Source organism: Chaetodon trifascialis, chromosome 14 (assembly GCF_039877785.1).
Source record: "Chaetodon trifascialis isolate fChaTrf1 chromosome 14, fChaTrf1.hap1, whole genome shotgun sequence".
In the NCBI taxonomy this organism is placed as follows: Eukaryota; Metazoa; Chordata; class Actinopteri; order Chaetodontiformes; family Chaetodontidae; genus Chaetodon; species Chaetodon trifascialis.
In genome coordinates, this window is record NC_092069.1 from 16,518,689 (window position 1) to 16,536,388 (window position 17,700).

General features: G+C 43.0%; 1 protein-coding gene across 4 annotated transcripts; it reads left to right on the forward strand.

Annotated features, from left to right (window-relative positions):
- The first annotated feature begins 442 nt into the window (after positions 1-442).
- On the forward strand, positions 443-17,351 carry ppp2r5ca (protein phosphatase 2, regulatory subunit B', gamma a). Of its 4 annotated transcripts, none has more exons than XM_070978801.1 (14): positions 443-656; positions 5,759-5,958; positions 7,936-8,046; positions 8,312-8,404; positions 9,249-9,379; positions 9,509-9,568; positions 9,658-9,766; positions 10,078-10,131; positions 10,317-10,487; positions 10,593-10,720; positions 11,427-11,528; positions 11,683-11,755; positions 13,567-13,648; positions 14,737-17,351. In XM_070978801.1, the coding sequence occupies exons 1-13, from the start codon at positions 563-565 to the stop codon at positions 13,630-13,632; spliced, it is 1,392 nt and encodes a 463-aa protein (XP_070834902.1). In that variant the 5' UTR covers positions 443-562; the 3' UTR covers positions 13,633-13,648; positions 14,737-17,351. The 4 variants fall into 4 exon arrangements, with proteins under 4 accessions (XP_070834902.1, XP_070834899.1, XP_070834900.1 ...); XM_070978798.1 differs by having other exon boundaries at positions 483-656; positions 13,532-13,648; XM_070978799.1 differs by lacking the exon at positions 13,567-13,648 and having other exon boundaries at positions 483-656.
- The last annotated feature ends 349 nt before the right edge of the window (positions 17,352-17,700 follow it).

Genomic DNA, 17,700 nt, shown 5'->3' on the forward strand with positions numbered 1-17,700 from the left:
GATTGGAGGGCCCCCTCTGACCCTCTCCGCCACCTCCCTTTGATAAAGAACCAAGCAGAGATGACAGGAGGAAACAATGAGAGACTTTGAAGAGTCAGCCAGGGCCTCTTCCTCTCTGTCTCTCTCAGAATAAGTTATTTCCAGCTGCTTATCCTAAGTCAGATTATGCTGAAAACCCTGCTAATGGTTAAACTGTGGCTGTGACTGAAGTCAATCTGATCTCAGATCTGTAGCGGGGCCTGCCTTTCATAGCGTCACCGGAGACCAGTGAGTGAGGAGGAGGAGCCGGACCAAAAAAAAAAAAAAAAAAAAAGAATTCCAACGCATGTCCCGCCCCTGTGCCTCCTCTCAGCCAATCACCCTCTCTCTCTCCCAGCAGTCGTTGCCCTCATTGCTCCAGAGCTGCCTGCGCTCAGCCAATCAGCCAGCTCCTTCACTGCTTACATCACTAACTAGCCAGTTCCCTCCAGCAGCGGAGAGCTTCATTTTCTGATCTGCTTTTGTGCTAAAATGGAGGCTGGCCTCTCGCCCTGAGTGGATCGCCTTCCTGGTTGAGGTTTAGATGTTGACATGCAATAAATCTGGAGACAGGATGGTTGTGGATGCACCTAATTCCAATGGGCCTTTTCAGCCGGTGGCTCTTATGCACTTCAGAGGTACGTAAGGACAAATTATCCTTCCTGTATTGTCCTGGGGAATTGTGAAGCTGTGTGTTGCTGTGCTCCTGTTCCCCTCCACTGGTTACTGCCTGGTTAGTCAGCATTCAGACGTCTTAGACAAGCTAACTGTGGAAAGGCGGCTCTGTTGGCTTTGAAAGGGGACTGAAGGGGTCTTTATTTGTATGGCTTGTGTGCATTACAGCGAGATACAGCGGCTACATAAAAATCTGGTTTTACTAGCTAGCTGCTCTCTGCCCATCCCCCCGCCAAGCTAGTGATGTCAAAGGAAGTGAGGTCATAGCCCAGGGAAGGGTCTTCTCCTCAGTTTTTCATGTGTTTTGCTCTAATTGTGTGTTCCCGTGTTTTGTATGTGCGGTTATTAATGGCAGCCTGTGCGGGGAAGTTGCGAGGAGCCAGCCGCTGCCTTCCCTCCTCACCTCCGTCCTCTCTGCTCCACCCGCCCAGCGTTTTTGTCACACTCCAGTTCATCTGGGTACAAATTGGTCATAGTGTGGAGGCTGTAGACAGCCTCTGCTCTGCAGCAAGCAGCCCCCTTCTCCACCTCCCCACCCTTCTCCCTCGCTACCCTCCTGCCAGCCACATGCTGAGGCAAGGAGGCTGAATTTGCCTCTTTAATGGCACATCTTTGTCAACAGAGCACCTCTGTCAATAAGACCCAGCCATATTTGTCAGAGCATAGCAGTCATGTTTTGGGATTACAGCATCGGGCCCGGCCTCTTAATGTGTGTACAATGCACTCAGTCATGTTTGAAAGGCCCAGCCTGTTACCACTGTATTCGGGTGCAGCCCAGCGTTGGATGAAGCTTCGGGCAATTATTGATCACACTCTATTGAGCCACAGAGGCGACTGCCTTGAATGACAACTCAGTGTTGGGGAACAATTGGACTCTCTCTGCCTCTTTTCTCTCTCTGTGTGTCTCTATCATCTTGTATCCATTACTCATTGTGTCTAGATTCACTTGGAACAGATGGCAGCTGATACCCACCATCCAAACATGTCTCAGTCTAATCTTTGACTTGTCACTTATGAACCGTTTGCACCTCTCTTTTCACATTAAACTGAAACTCCTGATCCTACCAAAACTTGCTCAAATGTTAAAAGTATGTCCATTTGTACCTGCTCGTGGACAGGTGGAGGATTGCGGTGTCTCGCCTCAGGTATTGTCTAAACCGGCATCTGTGTTTGTTGAGCTCAGACACATTACCTGGGAACGGATTTGCATTAATGCTCCACAGAATCAGGCTCCACATCCCAACATTTCCTCTGTATGTTTTGGGTGCGCTCATGCCCGTCTGTATTCAGAGCCATGTTCATGTTAGCAGACATTTCGGGAGATTAAATGAGTCACCGAAGATGCGTTTTTACACGGAGCGTGAACGGGGTCTCTGAATCCCGTTTTCTGCAGGTCTCTTAGTTTGAGATGGAAGACATCATCTTAATAACAATATTAGTCACAAGGGAGCCTCCAAGTCACAGTGCAGTTTCAGGTGTGGCAGTGATGCATGTCTGCAAGTATTCCCAGACAACACCTGGGCAGCAACCTGTAAGCTTTGCTCTGCTGTGTATGTGCTGGATGCGTTCTCAGGTGTTGCCACCAGAACTAATGAATGAATGCATCTAAACCAGTTGCTCACACTGTATGCCTTCCAAACTGCAACACACTGTCCTCCTGCAGAGCCAGAAATGGAAACCAGTCAATGTTTACATTGATCATAACATACTGTCGATAAAGCAGATTGCCAAACCGGTCCTAACTCCAGACCAGCAGCTGCTCATTTGACCCACTTACAGAGGGAAAAAAGTAGAGACCACAGTGCCAACATGACTCCGGTTATTTGTTTTGAACACGGGGACATTAAGATAAATCTTTCTCTGTTCTCCACAAGACACTATACTCGTGTATGTGCATGCACATGCTCACTCCCCTCCTAAGGCGTCTGTTCGTTACATTAATAGAGGTCACATTGTGGTTAACATCAATTTTTTTGATCACAACACTGGGCCTTTATCTGTTACACAACAACCCACTGGGGTATTTTAGGAGTGCACAGAAACTTTATAACGCAGGCAGACAGACTTATGTAATGGGAGCAACACAAGTCTGACACGGTCCGGGGTGCAAGGCATGGCAACACATTCCTGTCCGGCTTCAGGCCCCAGAGCGACCAGCACAAATGACAGAACTGTTCGAGCACAAACCTTATGACAAGGAGAGAGGTGGTTTAGTGTTGAGCGCTAATAAAATGCTCATCTAATCCTCCTCACTGTTGCAGCACCTCAGCTGACCTAAGGGCCTCGCTCTGAACCGCACTTTGGCGACAATTCTTAGTGGATCTGGACTGCATCATAATAATAATAATGATAAATGTGGTGGGTGGACCTCTCTCCCTCTTATGTGTTTTTAATCAGGAGTGCTGGCTCTCGCAGTGTTTTCCTGTTGTGACAGTGACGGCGCTTTTGGCCATCAAACCTTTATGGAAATGGCCGCTAATGGCAGCTCACACACTTACCCTCTCTCCTCTGGAATTCCCAACCTCTCACTGTCATCAAGATTAATTGGCCGACTTGAAACTGACACTGCAGAAGTGTGTGCGCGAGCGTGTGTGTGCGCGTGTCCAGGCCAAGTCTCCATTATGTCTGAATAGGATATCTCTCTTCTTACCTAGAATCTGCCAGTTTGCAAGAATGTCGAGCACTTTTGTGTGTGTGTCTGTCCTTCTCTGTGGCCTTTGTCAGCCTTTGTGTACATTCACTGAAATTAGGGCATGAGCGAATAGGTTTAGCTGCCTATTATTTCCCACCAAGTGTCTATATCAGGTTTTTCCTGCAGTGTTTTCCTTCTTTGTACACACCACCATGACTGAATTGGGTTAAAAATTCATGCCAGTTGGCTTAATTGCTCATCACTTTCAGTCTAATTAAAACAAGATGGAAGACAGCGATGTAACACGGAAACCAATGTATCTCAGAGTTATATGGTTTTATATACATCTGTGCATTCATACAGGGCTCGGTTTTATTCATCAGCCGGCTATTATTTATCCCTTTTCCTATTTGAACCTGGTGCCAAATTCATAAATCATGATCTGTCTCACAGCCGGATTTGCTTATCTCAGTAATTGGACGTGTTCCGCCCACAGGTTGCAGTACTCATCTGTTTTGTTCCCCTTTGACGTATATGCCATGTATATATCTGATCTAATCTAAGGCCCTCATCAGGAGCAGACGGCCTCGGTGCCAGCCCATTGTTAATGCCACACCCTTCACTGAGTAATTATGGGGTATAGGAAGCACAGCTTTTGCAGCGCTGGTATGTTGAGGTTTAAGACCACAGACAACGGATGTTCTCTGTACATTTGTCATATTTGAGGATTGAATGAATTTGCTCACCGCAGTGCCTTACGTCCTGTTGTTGCATTGTAGCTGTGGATGACTTTGTACAGCGCGAGTCGAACTCAATGTCAGATAATACCTGTTCATAAGAAGCCATTCTGGCTGCGCACAGCTTAATGTAAAGCTGCTGTAAGTGTCATGTTCTGCGTGCATCTGTGTAGGCAGTGATTGCTCTAACGTCTTCCTCACCTCATCTTTTATCAGATTCAGATCAGAGGTTACCAGCAGAGACACTAATGAAAGCATAACTATGAGTCTAGCAGACAAACCACATTTCTGCATGTTTGGTTGGTGCATTGTAAATCACTATCATCCAAATGAGAGCATCTTGATCCGACAGACCTCTTATCTGCGCTGCGTGCAGCTGCTTCTGTCAGTTCAATTAACCCACACCTGAGTTTAGTGAAGGGGTACGGCGACATTATGAATTTGCCTATTACAGCTGCAGCTGCACGAGTACAGGATCAGTTTTCGATCAGGTCGGTTAGGGAAGAAAGCCGAGATATCAATCTTTTAAAAACACGACTGTTATTTTATTGGGGACTATCTAATCTGTAAAGGGAACCAGATTACACCACAAACTTTGCTGTGTCTGCAGAGAGAGATCGATAAAACCACGGTGGCACCGGCTGCAGAGCTTGCACTGCTGCTCTTTTCATGAGAAAACAATAGTTTGTGCAAATATAATTTTTATTGGCCTTAAAGCTATTTGGCATTTCGATAAACGTGCTTATTTGCTTTCTTGCAGAGTCTGAAGAGTATATAATGTTACAGCCAGTTAGTTTATCTTAGGCCTGGCTCAGGCCTGTGACACGATGACGACCGATGAGGTATCATATACTTAAGAGGTGCTGGTAGGCATGTTGTTACCTTTGAGCAGGGCCATGCTACGTTTTTCATGTGTGGATTTTCCTCAAATGGGACGACGATCGCAGATTAAACCAGACATCATAAAGAGAAACGAGCGCCATCAAAGCCGTGTCATATAACATAATCATGGTGTCGCTGTGTGTTATTACAGCACCACATGAGCAGGTAGGAATTTCACGGTCGCCCGAATGGATGTTTCCTCTTTTTGTGTTGTCATGTGTGAAGTGTCGACTCTGGCAGGGATTGTTTGTTTACAAGCCCGTGCTCTTGAGTGCTCCGGTGGAAATGAAAGGAATCAGGAAGTCCTCAAACCAGCGCGGACAGATATAATGACAGACTTAAATAGCTAGGTTTACTTTTATGAGCTTTTTTTTCCCTTCAGCTTCTGTGTCAAATGGTCAGACTGTGACCATTCACCTAGTTCCCAAATCCTTCCCCATCCTGTCTTTTCTCCCCTGCTCTGCACTCCCCCCCCTCACCCACCCCATGCTCAAACCATCTCAGCTTTCCTCTCACTGCACTTTAGTCTTCATGACTCATTTGCCAGTCTTCATCACTTTCTTGTTGCCTCGCATTTTCTTTCTGTCACATTGCTGTTTTAACTGTCATCCTTGACGGTTACACCGCCCCCTCTGTTCTCTTGTGACCCCCCCAGTCTTTGAACATGGCTCCATTCTCCTATGGTCTCACCCGCCTTATACTTATTTCATCACCGCCGTGCAGCCTCGCTACACATTCAGCTCTGTGTTTGCCGTCCCCGGACTCTCTCCTTCCCTTCGCCCGCCTCACTCTTCTTCTCTCTTTGTCTCCTCAGATGTGGCCCCCGCAGAGCAGGAGAAGCTCTTCATCCAGAAGCTGCGACAGTGCTGCGTTCTTTTTGACTTCCTGTCCGACCCGCTGAGCGACCTGAAATGGAAGGAAGTGAAGCGGGCGGCGCTGAGCGAAATGGTGGAGTACATCACCCACAACAGGAATGTCATCACAGAGCCCATCTACCCGGAGGTGGTGCACATGGTCAGTAGAGCTGCGGGGGTTAAGTTTGTGGTTTAAGCTGAAGATGAGGGTGAAACTCTGGGAATTGGGGCAGCTCGTGGCTGCGGGTCAGACTGAACAGTGGGTTGATGTTTGCAATCAGATTGGGGCAGATGGACTCTTTATTGAGGTGTTCAGATAATCTGTAAGTCATCTTTTTTGAAGGTAGATGTTAAGTAAGTCCAGGGTTTGTACAAAGTCTTGAAAGTTTGGAAAATGCTTTATTTTAATCATGTTTTCAAGGTTAGAAACATACTTGAATTCAAAGGTACTCATTTCATTAACACAACTGAAAATCTTTTAATAATCAAAATTAAATATTCAAAGATCCCACCATGTTTGTTTATGTCTCCTGATGTTGAAACGAGCAATAAATAATCATGGTCAAAACGATCAAAGTTAATGCTCACAGCTGGTCAAAATAAAGTGACATTATGCATTTTGCATTTATAGGAACAATTCATACGTGATGATAAAGGCTTTAAGAGTTTGGAAAATTTTAGTTTAGGTACTTTGAAAGTGCCTGAAAAGTGCTTGAATTTGGCTTTTAAAATGCTGTATAAACCCTGTAAGTACACTTGCTGTTGCCTTTCAAATTATTATTAAGAATAAAGTGGGTTGAAGCCAAAGAAGAGAGGGAAAAGATACAAGAGTCTTGCAAAAGCTGTAATCTGCAAGATTTCATGTATACAAATTTAGCTGTATACAAGTTGTCAGCCATGCTAGTGAAATCTTCAGGTCAGATATGTGCAAAACTAATCACATTTCCACCAGCCTCGGTTGTATGTTGATGCTAAACAGGAATGTAAAAGTATGACGTGAACATGATTTTACTTGCTAAACATCAGTATGGCTATTGAGAGCACATTAGCTTGCTAATGTTAGCATATAACCTGACAGAGACAGAACCTGATGAAGTAATGAATGAGTGATCCACCTGTCGCTCACCTCATTTAAAATCAAGCTTATTAGCAGGAATATTGATACTGTTTGTACTGGACTCGTCTTGTTTCTGCGAAAGCTTTTATGTTGTAAGTTCGTGTTTCCCAGGAAAGTGTCTCCACTGGTACAAAGGGAAGTGATGAATGTTTCATTTTCCGAAAAAGCAACAGTGATTTGTTTGCAATTAAAACAAAATTTGCCTCAGCTTGGATTTACAGCTGAACTCCCAAGCAAACCAAAAGCATGATGGTGATGATGATGGATCATCGCAATCTGCAGAGTGCACAGATACAGAAATGGAGCTATAAACATGATGAAAACACTGAAGATATCTTCTTTCACCACCAATGCCAAACTACTGTCTCTTCATCATCAAAGCCAACAGCAGCGTGGCTTTAATCGAGGTTATGACATTTCCATTTCCAGTCTCTATTGTGGAGTTAATGCACAGTGATCTTCACAGAGTGTTCTGGGTTGAAGTGCAGAACAGCACAGACAGTCTATCTACCTTGTAGCCTGTCTTTTCACACAAGGCTCCCTGTGTTTTAGTAGGCCACCTGCACTGTCCCATGATCTGCCTGGCAGGGAACAGCAGCCCACAGGGGAGTCAGTTGACACTGTGAGAGACCAGAAACACAACACACTTGGATTATTGTGGGATCAAACCCTCGGAGGCCAGTTACAAGGACAAAGTGAACATTAATCTAAAAGGAAAATAATTTCAGAATACCTAAAACAGGGAGTTTCGTTGACATTTAGTGAAATAAGTTATAGAGTCTGGCATCAAGACAGTGTATTTTCTTACTGATGTGATCAAGAGCTGAGGGAAAGTTCGTAATTCTTGAACACAAAGGCTGTGAACTCTTACAGTGATGAGCTTTTGGCAGCCTCTGTCATGTACGTGTAGAGCTGTCGCCGTTGGTGTGGGGTTTGGGTTATTAAACCAACAAAAGCGAGTTAACTTAAGCGGCGCTTAAAGAGACGTTCACTGTATTCATCATTTTCCTCCTCTCCCAGTTTGCAGTGAACATGTTCAGAACATTGCCTCCATCGTCCAACCCCACCGGAGCGGAGTTTGATCCAGAGGAAGATGAGCCAACACTTGAAGCTGCGTGGCCACACCTCCAGGTTGACATTTCAATGATTTGATCATCTGCACAGCCGTGAGAGGTTTAGAAAGGGTTATTCTCCAACTGGAGGCACGCCATTCTGTAGCCATTCCTGTACGAAGAGACGGCCTCATGTTAGAGAAGAATTCAGAGTTTAAGTTTACAGCATTTGAGTATTTGGTGTCAGAAGAGTTGAACTACCTCAACAATGAGCAGCACTGAACGTTATGCACCCCATCCTCACTCTATTCATTCCCTTTGTGTTTCTCTTGTCTCTGTTGCAGCTCGTCTATGAATTTTTCCTTAGGTTTTTAGAATCGCCCGACTTTCAGCCGAACATAGCGAAGAAATACATCGACCAGAAATTTGTTATGCAGGTAAGAAAAGATTAGTTTGTAGCACTTTATGTTAAGGTACACATATTCAGCATTAAAGCTGCAGTAGGTAAGATGGAGAAGAGAGCAGACTTAGCCTGAAAGTTTGAACCAACACAAGTTCACGTCACTCCCCCTCCCTCTCTGCTGCACTCATGTCCTACCTCCGAGCCCCTCCTCCCCACGGGGTCGGCGCGGCTGCCATGACAACCAGTAACGTTAGCCTTGACAATAAAGGGATGTCTTTCTTTCTTTCTTAGCATTGGAAACAAGCTAACTCTGCCCAGCCGCTACATCACAGTCGCTAACATACCGTACACGCTGCAGAGTGTTTCTGTAACAATCACCATATTAGCTTTATGGTTATTTGTCGTCTTAGCTGTATATGCTGTCGTTGGCAGCGGCGATATGGGCAGTTTCTCCTTTGCGGGTGGCTGTTGCTCCGCCATAGCTTTCACTCGCCTCCTGATGCTGCTCACAGAGCTGTTTGACTGAGCGGCAGTCAGCAGCATGAGCGGAGGGAGGGGCCGGTTCGCAGCGTGTGTGAGAAGTGATTGACAGATGTCAGACACTCCCTCAGATGCTCCTCTGGCTCTGATTGGTTGTTTTGTGGATTCTTGCAAATCGCTGTAGGAGCAGTAGGTGGGACCAATGGAGCCGTTTTTTACACAGATTACATTTTAGCAAATGTGCTTTAACTATTTCCTTGCCTTATTGCGAAGACGTTTCCCTTAATAACCCCCTAATTATTGCTAATTGATAGTAAGTGAGGGAAGTTTTTCTACATGAATTACCATCTTAATTACCTTTGCTGTCATTGTGGTAACGTCTCTTTCTTGCATTGCAGCTCCTAGAACTATTTGACAGCGAAGATCCCCGAGAGAGAGACTTCCTCAAAACTACCCTCCACAGGATCTATGGAAAGTTCCTGGGCCTGAGAGCGTACATCAGAAAACAGATCAATAACATTTTCTATAGGTCAGTGCAGTTCTCCCGCTGCTCTGCTCATTTTTAAACATAAAGGCAGATCAGCATATGACTCATTTGTCTCTGTTAATACAGAGTCTGTGTGTTGCCGCTGACAGACGTCTCTGTTTGTTCTCTCAGGTTTATCTATGAGACAGAGCACCATAACGGTATAGCTGAACTACTGGAAATACTTGGAAGGTATGGCCCTGAGCTAAGGTTACAAGCTTTGGTGAATGCAGCTCAAGCATCTGTCCTGAAACTCTTCTACCTCTGTGTTTATTCCTCAGCATAATCAATGGATTTGCCTTACCGCTAAAAGAAGAGCACAAGATTTTCCTGTTGAAGGTTTTATTGCCTCTGCACAAAGTCAAATCACTCAGTGTCTACCATCCACAGGTACGTTTGCTCAACCCAGAATGAAGCCCGCGAGGCTGTTTGGAGAGAGAGTGATGTGGATTATTTACAGGTCACGCTTCTTTGGAAACGTGTTTAGATATTCGTGTCCGAACGTGCTTTGAGTTCAGGCCTCCGTGTCATGAGAGCAGCAGGTCATTCTGCATGTTTAGTCAAAAACTGGTGTTACTCGTTCCACCCGGTCTGTCCCTTAGGCGACCCCCCACCCCCCACATGTTACCTCTTAGTTTGCTAGTGCGTGAATTCAAATGCTTTGACAGTTTAATGGTTGGAAATGTTTTTGTGTTTTGCAGCTCGCCTACTGCGTGGTGCAGTTTTTAGAAAAGGACAGCACTCTAACTGAGCCGGTACGTCAAACACATTTTCATTTTTAATCTTCTCTTTGCATTTGATTTAGTTTGCTCTGCAAGATTATAAGCTGCTGAATAATTTTTTTGGATCATTTGAGTGACTGATTGTTCATTTCGCTCTCAAAGCTGCTCTCCCTCTCTGATTGGTTAGTCGACACGATCTTTCTTCCTCATCCCATCAGGTGGTAATGGCTCTACTAAAGTACTGGCCAAAGACTCACAGTCCCAAGGAAGTGATGTTCCTCAACGAACTGGAGGAGATCCTGGACGTCATCGAGCCCTCTGAGTTCGTTAAAGTGCAGGAGCCTCTCTTCAGACAGCTGGCCAAGTGTGTGTCCAGCCCACACTTCCAGGTAACTGATGGGCGATCACAGCCGCGCCTTCATAACTGGGGTCCTTCAGGTGCAGTGGTGGTGGGTGTCGGTTTATTCCTAACTGAGGTGTTTTGTTTTCTGTAGGTGGCAGAGAGAGCTCTGTACTACTGGAACAACGAGTACATCATGAGTCTTATCAGCGACAACGCAGCGAAGATCCTGCCGATTATGTTCCCCGCTCTGTATCGCAACTCCAAGACCCACTGGAACAAGTAAGACGCTCAGCTGGCTCCACGCATGACATACTAACTACACTTCACACCGCATGAAGCACCAATCTGACACAGTAGGATTTATCAGGTTCATCACAGCCTATAATGCATCTTATATTGCACCCTTTGCTACAGATCACTTATTTTAATGTGATATATCTTAATACCTGATATGTTGAATATAAAGCAATTAACAGTCAGAAACAATTAGTTTATTATCTAGCTGAAGAACAGAAAATGGTGTCAATGGGCAATTATTTGTATAATCTATTCATCTAATAATATTAAAAAAAAGTCATTTTTCAAGCAAAAATCCCAATCAGCGTAACCTGAACATCTTTTAGGTTTTGGACTGTGACACTTGAAGACGTCTCCTTGAATTCAAGCTACTCACACATAAAATAACATAAAATGAAGTGTTACAACTTATTAGTTGTAGCGTTATTGTCAATCTTTGATATTAATTACAGTTTGTTGCTGTGGGACAAAAGTGGCCTTTGCAGTAATGCTGCTTGTGTTTGTAAAGATTTGACTCTTGACCTACTTTTGTGTGTGTGTGTGTGTGTGTGTGTGTGTGTGTGTGTGTGTGTGTGTGTGTGTGTGTGTGTGTGTGTGTGTGTGTGTGTGTGTGTGTGTGTGTGTGTGTGTGTGTGTGTGTGTGTGTGTGTGTGTGTGTGTGTGTGTGTGTGTGTGTTTGTTTTCGCAGGACCATCCACGGCCTCATCTACAACGCTCTGAAGCTTTTCATGGAGATGAATCAGAAGCTCTTTGATGATTGCACACAGCAGTTCAGGGCTGAGAAAAACAAGTAGGCACCACAGACTCCTCTCCCTCAATCCATCCTCAGCGTTTGACTGACACTTCATTACAATCAGCCTGAACGCTGCTGCTAAACAAGCGTTGGCTTTCACATGTTTCATTGGAGTGGAACAGATTTAATGATTTGGTGCTTTGTTGAACAGAGAGAAGGCAAAGTCAAAAGAACGTGAAGAGGCTTGGATCAAGATCGAGAACCTCGCCAAGTCGAATCCACAGGTGAGCGAGCGCATTCATTCAGCCACACCCGTTTGTCCTTTGCTACCAAAATGTGAGTGTGTGTTTGTACAACTAATATACATATGAAATAAGTGTCTTGTGTTTTGTCTGAGCCAGTTTCATTATTGAATTGTAGTTTCCATCTTATCCTGTTTCTTGTTTGTTCATACTCTTGAGTTAATAGTTCATGTTTCCCAAATGACGCTCTTGATGAGTGGTCCTGCTCTAAGAATGTGCTCAGTGAGTGGTTGAATCAGACGACTCTAGAAGTGTCTCTGAAGAAGCTTTTGATTCATTTGAAGAGCAACTATACACAGGCCGAAAGTCCTGCTTTTGAAATTCCCCTCCCCAAAACAGTTTTAGCAATCCACTTACTTCAGTGTGGCATTTAAAAGGAATATTTCAGCTTTTTGGGAAATAAACTTATTCACGTTCTTGCTGAGAGTTAGATGTTTAGAGCCGTACCAAATTATCCGAATGCAATTCTAAATCAAGATGTGATAGATCATCAGAACATCAACTTCAGCCTTATCCGCGTTCTCCCCTTCGACACACAGCTGCGGTTCGCGAATGCATTCTGCTGCAGTCGCCTTCAGGGTGGATACCCATCACACGTGACCAATCAGCTCGCACTGTGGGCGGGGCTTTGAGTGAGACTACAGAGTGATGACCACAGACAGAGCGAGAGGCAGCTGTAGCAGAGCTCTAAATACATACGTACATTAAAAAAAACTAAGGGGTTGTATTCATTCAAGGAAGATTTAATACATTTATTGATTTAATAAAAAAGACAAACTCATTTAATTTGAAGAATCACTTAATTCAAATGGAGAATTCTGTTGGTGGATTTTTTTCTTTTGAGTGATAGCTGTCAAAAAATATGGTGAGATTTGAAGCTCCATTTAAAAAATCTCAGCAGAAGCTTCAGACGTAAAGAAAATGCCATTTGTTACAGCCCACCTCATGTCTGTCAGGGTAAACATGAAGCTACAGCTAGCTAGTTAGCTTAGCTTAGCTTAGCTTAGCACAAAGGGGAGAAACTGCGGTAAAAATTCCATTGAATCCCAGTTCTTGGCCGGGTGCAGTAACTTCCTTGTTGGTTAGGTTGCCTGGCAACCAGTAGAGACTCCAGGAAGTCACTGTGCCTATCCAGGAAATAAAAAGTAGTAAAACAGCAACTGTTTTTAGCACTTTGGATTAAACAAATGAGTTGGAATGTTTTCATTAGTGAGTTTTAGAGGTGCTGATATACAGATTTTGTTACTGTTTGCCAGAGCCATGCTAGTTGTTTCATTGTCTCCAGTCTTTGTGCTAAGCTAAGCTAACGGCCTGGCTCCAGCCACATGCAGTAGATACAGTACAGACATGAGAGCGGTACCTGTCCGACCCTCTAACTCTCAGCAAGAAAGCAAATAAGCCTCATCACCAAAATGTCAAACTGTTCCTTGAAATGTGCGACAAAACGAAAAATATCAACCCAAACAAATCAGTGCAACAATGTTAAAATGCCATCAAAGATTTAGTTCAGGGTTGATTTGTGCTTTATATTCTGGCGACCCCAGCAGCTGATCTCTTAGTCATTTGACTCAGTTGGTTTTTCATAATCAAAATCTTTTGGATCCCTCCACCTCACATGAATCCATATTAAACTTCAGCAGGTCAGAGTTGCTTCTTTTAATTGGAGCCTCTTGATTCATTCTTCTTTGCATGCAACTGAAAGTCTTTTCTCCATCCTTTTGTGTTCTTGTTTTTTGTTTCCCTTTGTTTTCAACATAGTTCTCTATGTATGTTGATTCCTCTGACCTCAATAGTCCTGTAGCAATGGAGACGGATATCCCTTTGATAGAAGATGTTCAGAGGTTAAAAAAGACAGTTGAGGAGGGCGCGACTCAGGTAAACCTGACTTTCTCTCTGTCTCTATTCATCTTTCCTCTTATATTCACTCTATACTCATAGTTTGTATGTTACCAAAGCTTGCAGTCTTCTAATCGAAGCTACCTGCACTATAGTTATTATGATTGTATATTTTCTGTGTAAATTATAGTTTTGTTTTCTTTTAAAATCGAACCACCAATAAAAACAAAACAAGGAACAAATCTGGCCACGGACTAAACACTGGAATCAAAAGAGCTTTCCGTTTTTGTGTGCCTGCCTCCCCATGCATGTCGTCTTAGTAGTGTACGGCCCCAAAGTGTTCAATGTTGCATGAATAGATAATTATTCAATAATGCATTTTTGTAAAAATCCATGAATAAATAAACAAGTTGCATTTAAGTAGACGGTAACTGTAACTGTTGTCAAAGAGCAGTCGACTAGTGGATGAATCGAATAACGGATCAGTTGTTGTTGAAAGGGTCTCAAATACAACCACAGACGAACGATCACTGTACGTCGATGCACAGCCTCAGATTATTAAAAGCCAACCTCCTGTTATCATTTTTATGACTGGTGATGCTGCCACTGTCATAAAAAAGTAACATTATCAAATTAAAAAAAAATTAGAAATGACCTTATGAATAGTGGGAAGAAATAAAATGACATGAAATAAGTGTCACTGGGGGAAAATGTCAATTAAAAACGACATTTTGAAATAAAAAGTTCTATAATATGAGGTGTCAACTTCAATAAAACCCTTATTAAACTCTATTATTAAACTCTAATATAACAAGTGATAATATTTAATGATAATCAGTTGAGTTTGAATCATTTCTTATTCAACAAGTTATTGGCTCATATGTTATTGGCTCATATGTACATTTTTTCTATAATCGTGTCATAATGTCTCTTTTATTTAATGCTGAACACTTTGGGGCTTCATAAATTTAGCGCAGGATGTCTGATGTTGTGTATTTAATTTAAAGTCTCCACCCGTTCATTGTGCTCGAGCTGTTCTGCTTCATCTCAGAGATATGATCAGAGGCATGTTGGCAGGAGGTGACAGCGTGAAATCTTAGAAATAAAATGGCCTCGTCTCCTCTCAGTTGCAGCATGACCAGCGGAAAGAGCGGCCTATGGTGCGACGCAAATCTGAGTTGCCTCAGGATATCTACACCACAAAAGCCTTGGAGTCCCACCGCAGAGCTGAAGACATGTTGACCACCCACGATGGACTCTAGGTCCCGCCACCTGCCGGCTCTTGGTTCAACTGCCCCTTCTACCCTCGACAGCCATGGACACCCTCTTCGCCCAGGTGCCAGAGTTACACTGGCGACCCATGTTGGGCTCCCCATCCCTCCTCCCACCATGAGTTTACCCAGAATCCTCAGTTCTCCTTCATTCCTGCTGCCCAGTGCAGAAGCCCTGTGTCCGCCTCCCTCAGATTTCTGCTTTCTCAGGTTTTTTTCTTTATTTGGAGGCGAGTGGGAGTGTGTTTGTGTGTCCTTTAGCCCTCACCACATTCAGTGTGTTCTCCAGTTATTTCCCCCATCCGTTCCTCTTACCTTCCTTTCTCCTTCCACCCCACCTGTGCGCTCACTGTAAATGTGGAACCTGGGAGTACGGACGCCACAACGCTGGTTCCTTCATTCCTTCTTGCAAACGTGTTCACAACGGACTGGACATGGAAACATAGGAACTGACGGACTCACTGTCTAAGGATCGTGTCTTGGTCTCTGCTTGGTTTTCTTTTCTGTCAAAGGGAACAAAAACAGGACCTGTTGGTCAGATGAAAGACTTTCCCGTCATCGGTTGTGTGTTTTCTTTACTTTTTTGCTCAATCTAATGGACATCTTGTCAGTGCCAAGACCGTTGTGTTCTTTATGTTTGTTTGTTTGTTTGTGTCTGTGACTTTTGACAGGGACACCTGCCTTTCTTTTTCACTGGTGTTTGAAAGTTTTTTTGTTCTTGTTTTCGTTTAGCACACCAGACCAAACTGAGGCCTGTCCTTAGCCTTGCAATGTCTAGGAAAGATGGCGAGGAAAGGGGAAGTTGTCCTGTGGACATTTGACTCTTTCCATTTTATTGTTTTGTGCCATACGCCGCTCTTTTATATGCTTGCTTCCTTATGTTCATTGGCAATATTTGAAAACCAGACCATAGTGATGCCTGGACAGTTCAAACAATGGTACTTACTGTTTTTGAGTTTGAGTTTGCGGATGAACCCGAATGAAAGCTGTTTGCGACCTTAGTTACTGTAGCAATATCCGGAGCTTGGATGTAGCCCTCAGTTGCATTCGTATAACGGCTGCACACTGAATAAAAAGAAGCGAGAGCAGCTGTGGATTGTTCAAGGTCGAGTGGGGGGTTTTATATATAGTGTAAAATGAATAGGGATTATTATCTTTGTAAAGGAAATATAAACTCTGCTCTCTGACGGTTTTTAGCAGCCGTGACTACGTTAGGACCTTTGCTTGTTCTGTTTCTTTTTAAAGAGCATGAAGATGTGTTGGTACTGTATGCTTAAGATTTTAATGTCCTCTATAATTAAACATAGAAATTAATTTATTATCAAACATATGAGTGGGTAACCTCAGTAGCTATTAACACGATGACGTCAGATATAAACGTATAAATGACTCGACGAGAGCTACCAAAACAACGACTTCCTTCATATTTAAAGGTGTGGCATGTTTGTGTTGCTACCATTCCTAATTTCAGCCGTTTGTTTCCTTCCTCAGTGGCAAAGTTGTTTTAAAGTTGGAAAATATCTTCCAGTCAGTACCATTGTTTAAACTAAGGAGGTCTGCTCGAGTTCTTCATATTTGATGTGTTGTATTTCTTTGTCTTGTCTCTGGAGGTTCGTGGCGTGGATGTCAGGTTTTGGATTTGTTTTTTGTTTTGTTTTTTTTTTCCTGGCCATTCAGGATGCCCAACGCTGAAACACACTGGTATCAAATGGCCTCAAAAATGCCAGATGCTGACAATAAACTGACATTGTGACTTGGCTTGTTAACTGTATTAATACTGTATTTGCTTGAATGCAAAAAGATGTAAATTAAAACTACCATGTTAAACATGTACCTTTTACCCTGGAGGAATGCCATTCACCAAACTGATCGATTTCTGTTGTCAAGGTCATCGCGTTTATGAAACAGTCCTGCTTGCTGGGAGAGACGTTTCATGGATTTTATGAGTTTGATTCAGGAGAGGTTTGAGGTTTATTTTAGTGCTGAAAAACGAGCCACCTGTGATAACGAGATGATTTAAAAATGATTTGGTGGCTTGTTCGGTTTCTGCAGGATCTTTGCAGATCTCTTAATTTTAACATATTATTTCCATGATAACTTAAAGTGTCCTTTTGTATGTGACCTGTACTATATGATTCATTTAATATTGTATATATGATTTACCTTGTTTCATGTAGTGTTATATATCTAGATTAATTTTGTACAAATTGTCCCTCTGTACAGAATAAAACATCCATAGCAAGTGAAAGAAGTCAATCTGGCACATACCGTCTTATTTCTTCTGTTTTGGATGTACTTTCAGCGACACAAGGATTTAGAAAATGTTCTTTTATTTTTAAAATCTGCAAAGTTTCCTCCCTCCTCTATATAACTGACAAATGTTCATGCCCGTTGTGTGCTCCTATCACTGTCTTTAGTGGTGTACAACTATATAGAATGAATAAAGAGATTATTTGAATATATATTTTCAACCCTGCATCCATTTTGGCTTTACTTTACTGGAAGTACTTATATGCTTATAGTATATAAGTACTTATATACTATAGCATGTAGACAAAAGTTCATATGCTCTAATGAGGAATAAGGCTGAAGGTGCTTCACATGAAAATAGACATAATGAACGTATAAAAGGGTAGAATGTTGTAATTAGTGGAAAATAAAACCCACTTAATGACAATAGTAAAAATAAAGATGAAAGTAGAATGCATAAAATAAGATGGAAAACCAAACCCACTGAGAAATAGTAAAATAAAGTGCATAAAATCAGGTAAAATGCGCATATGTGCATCCAAGACTTTCATCAGTGATGCCAGTGGCTAG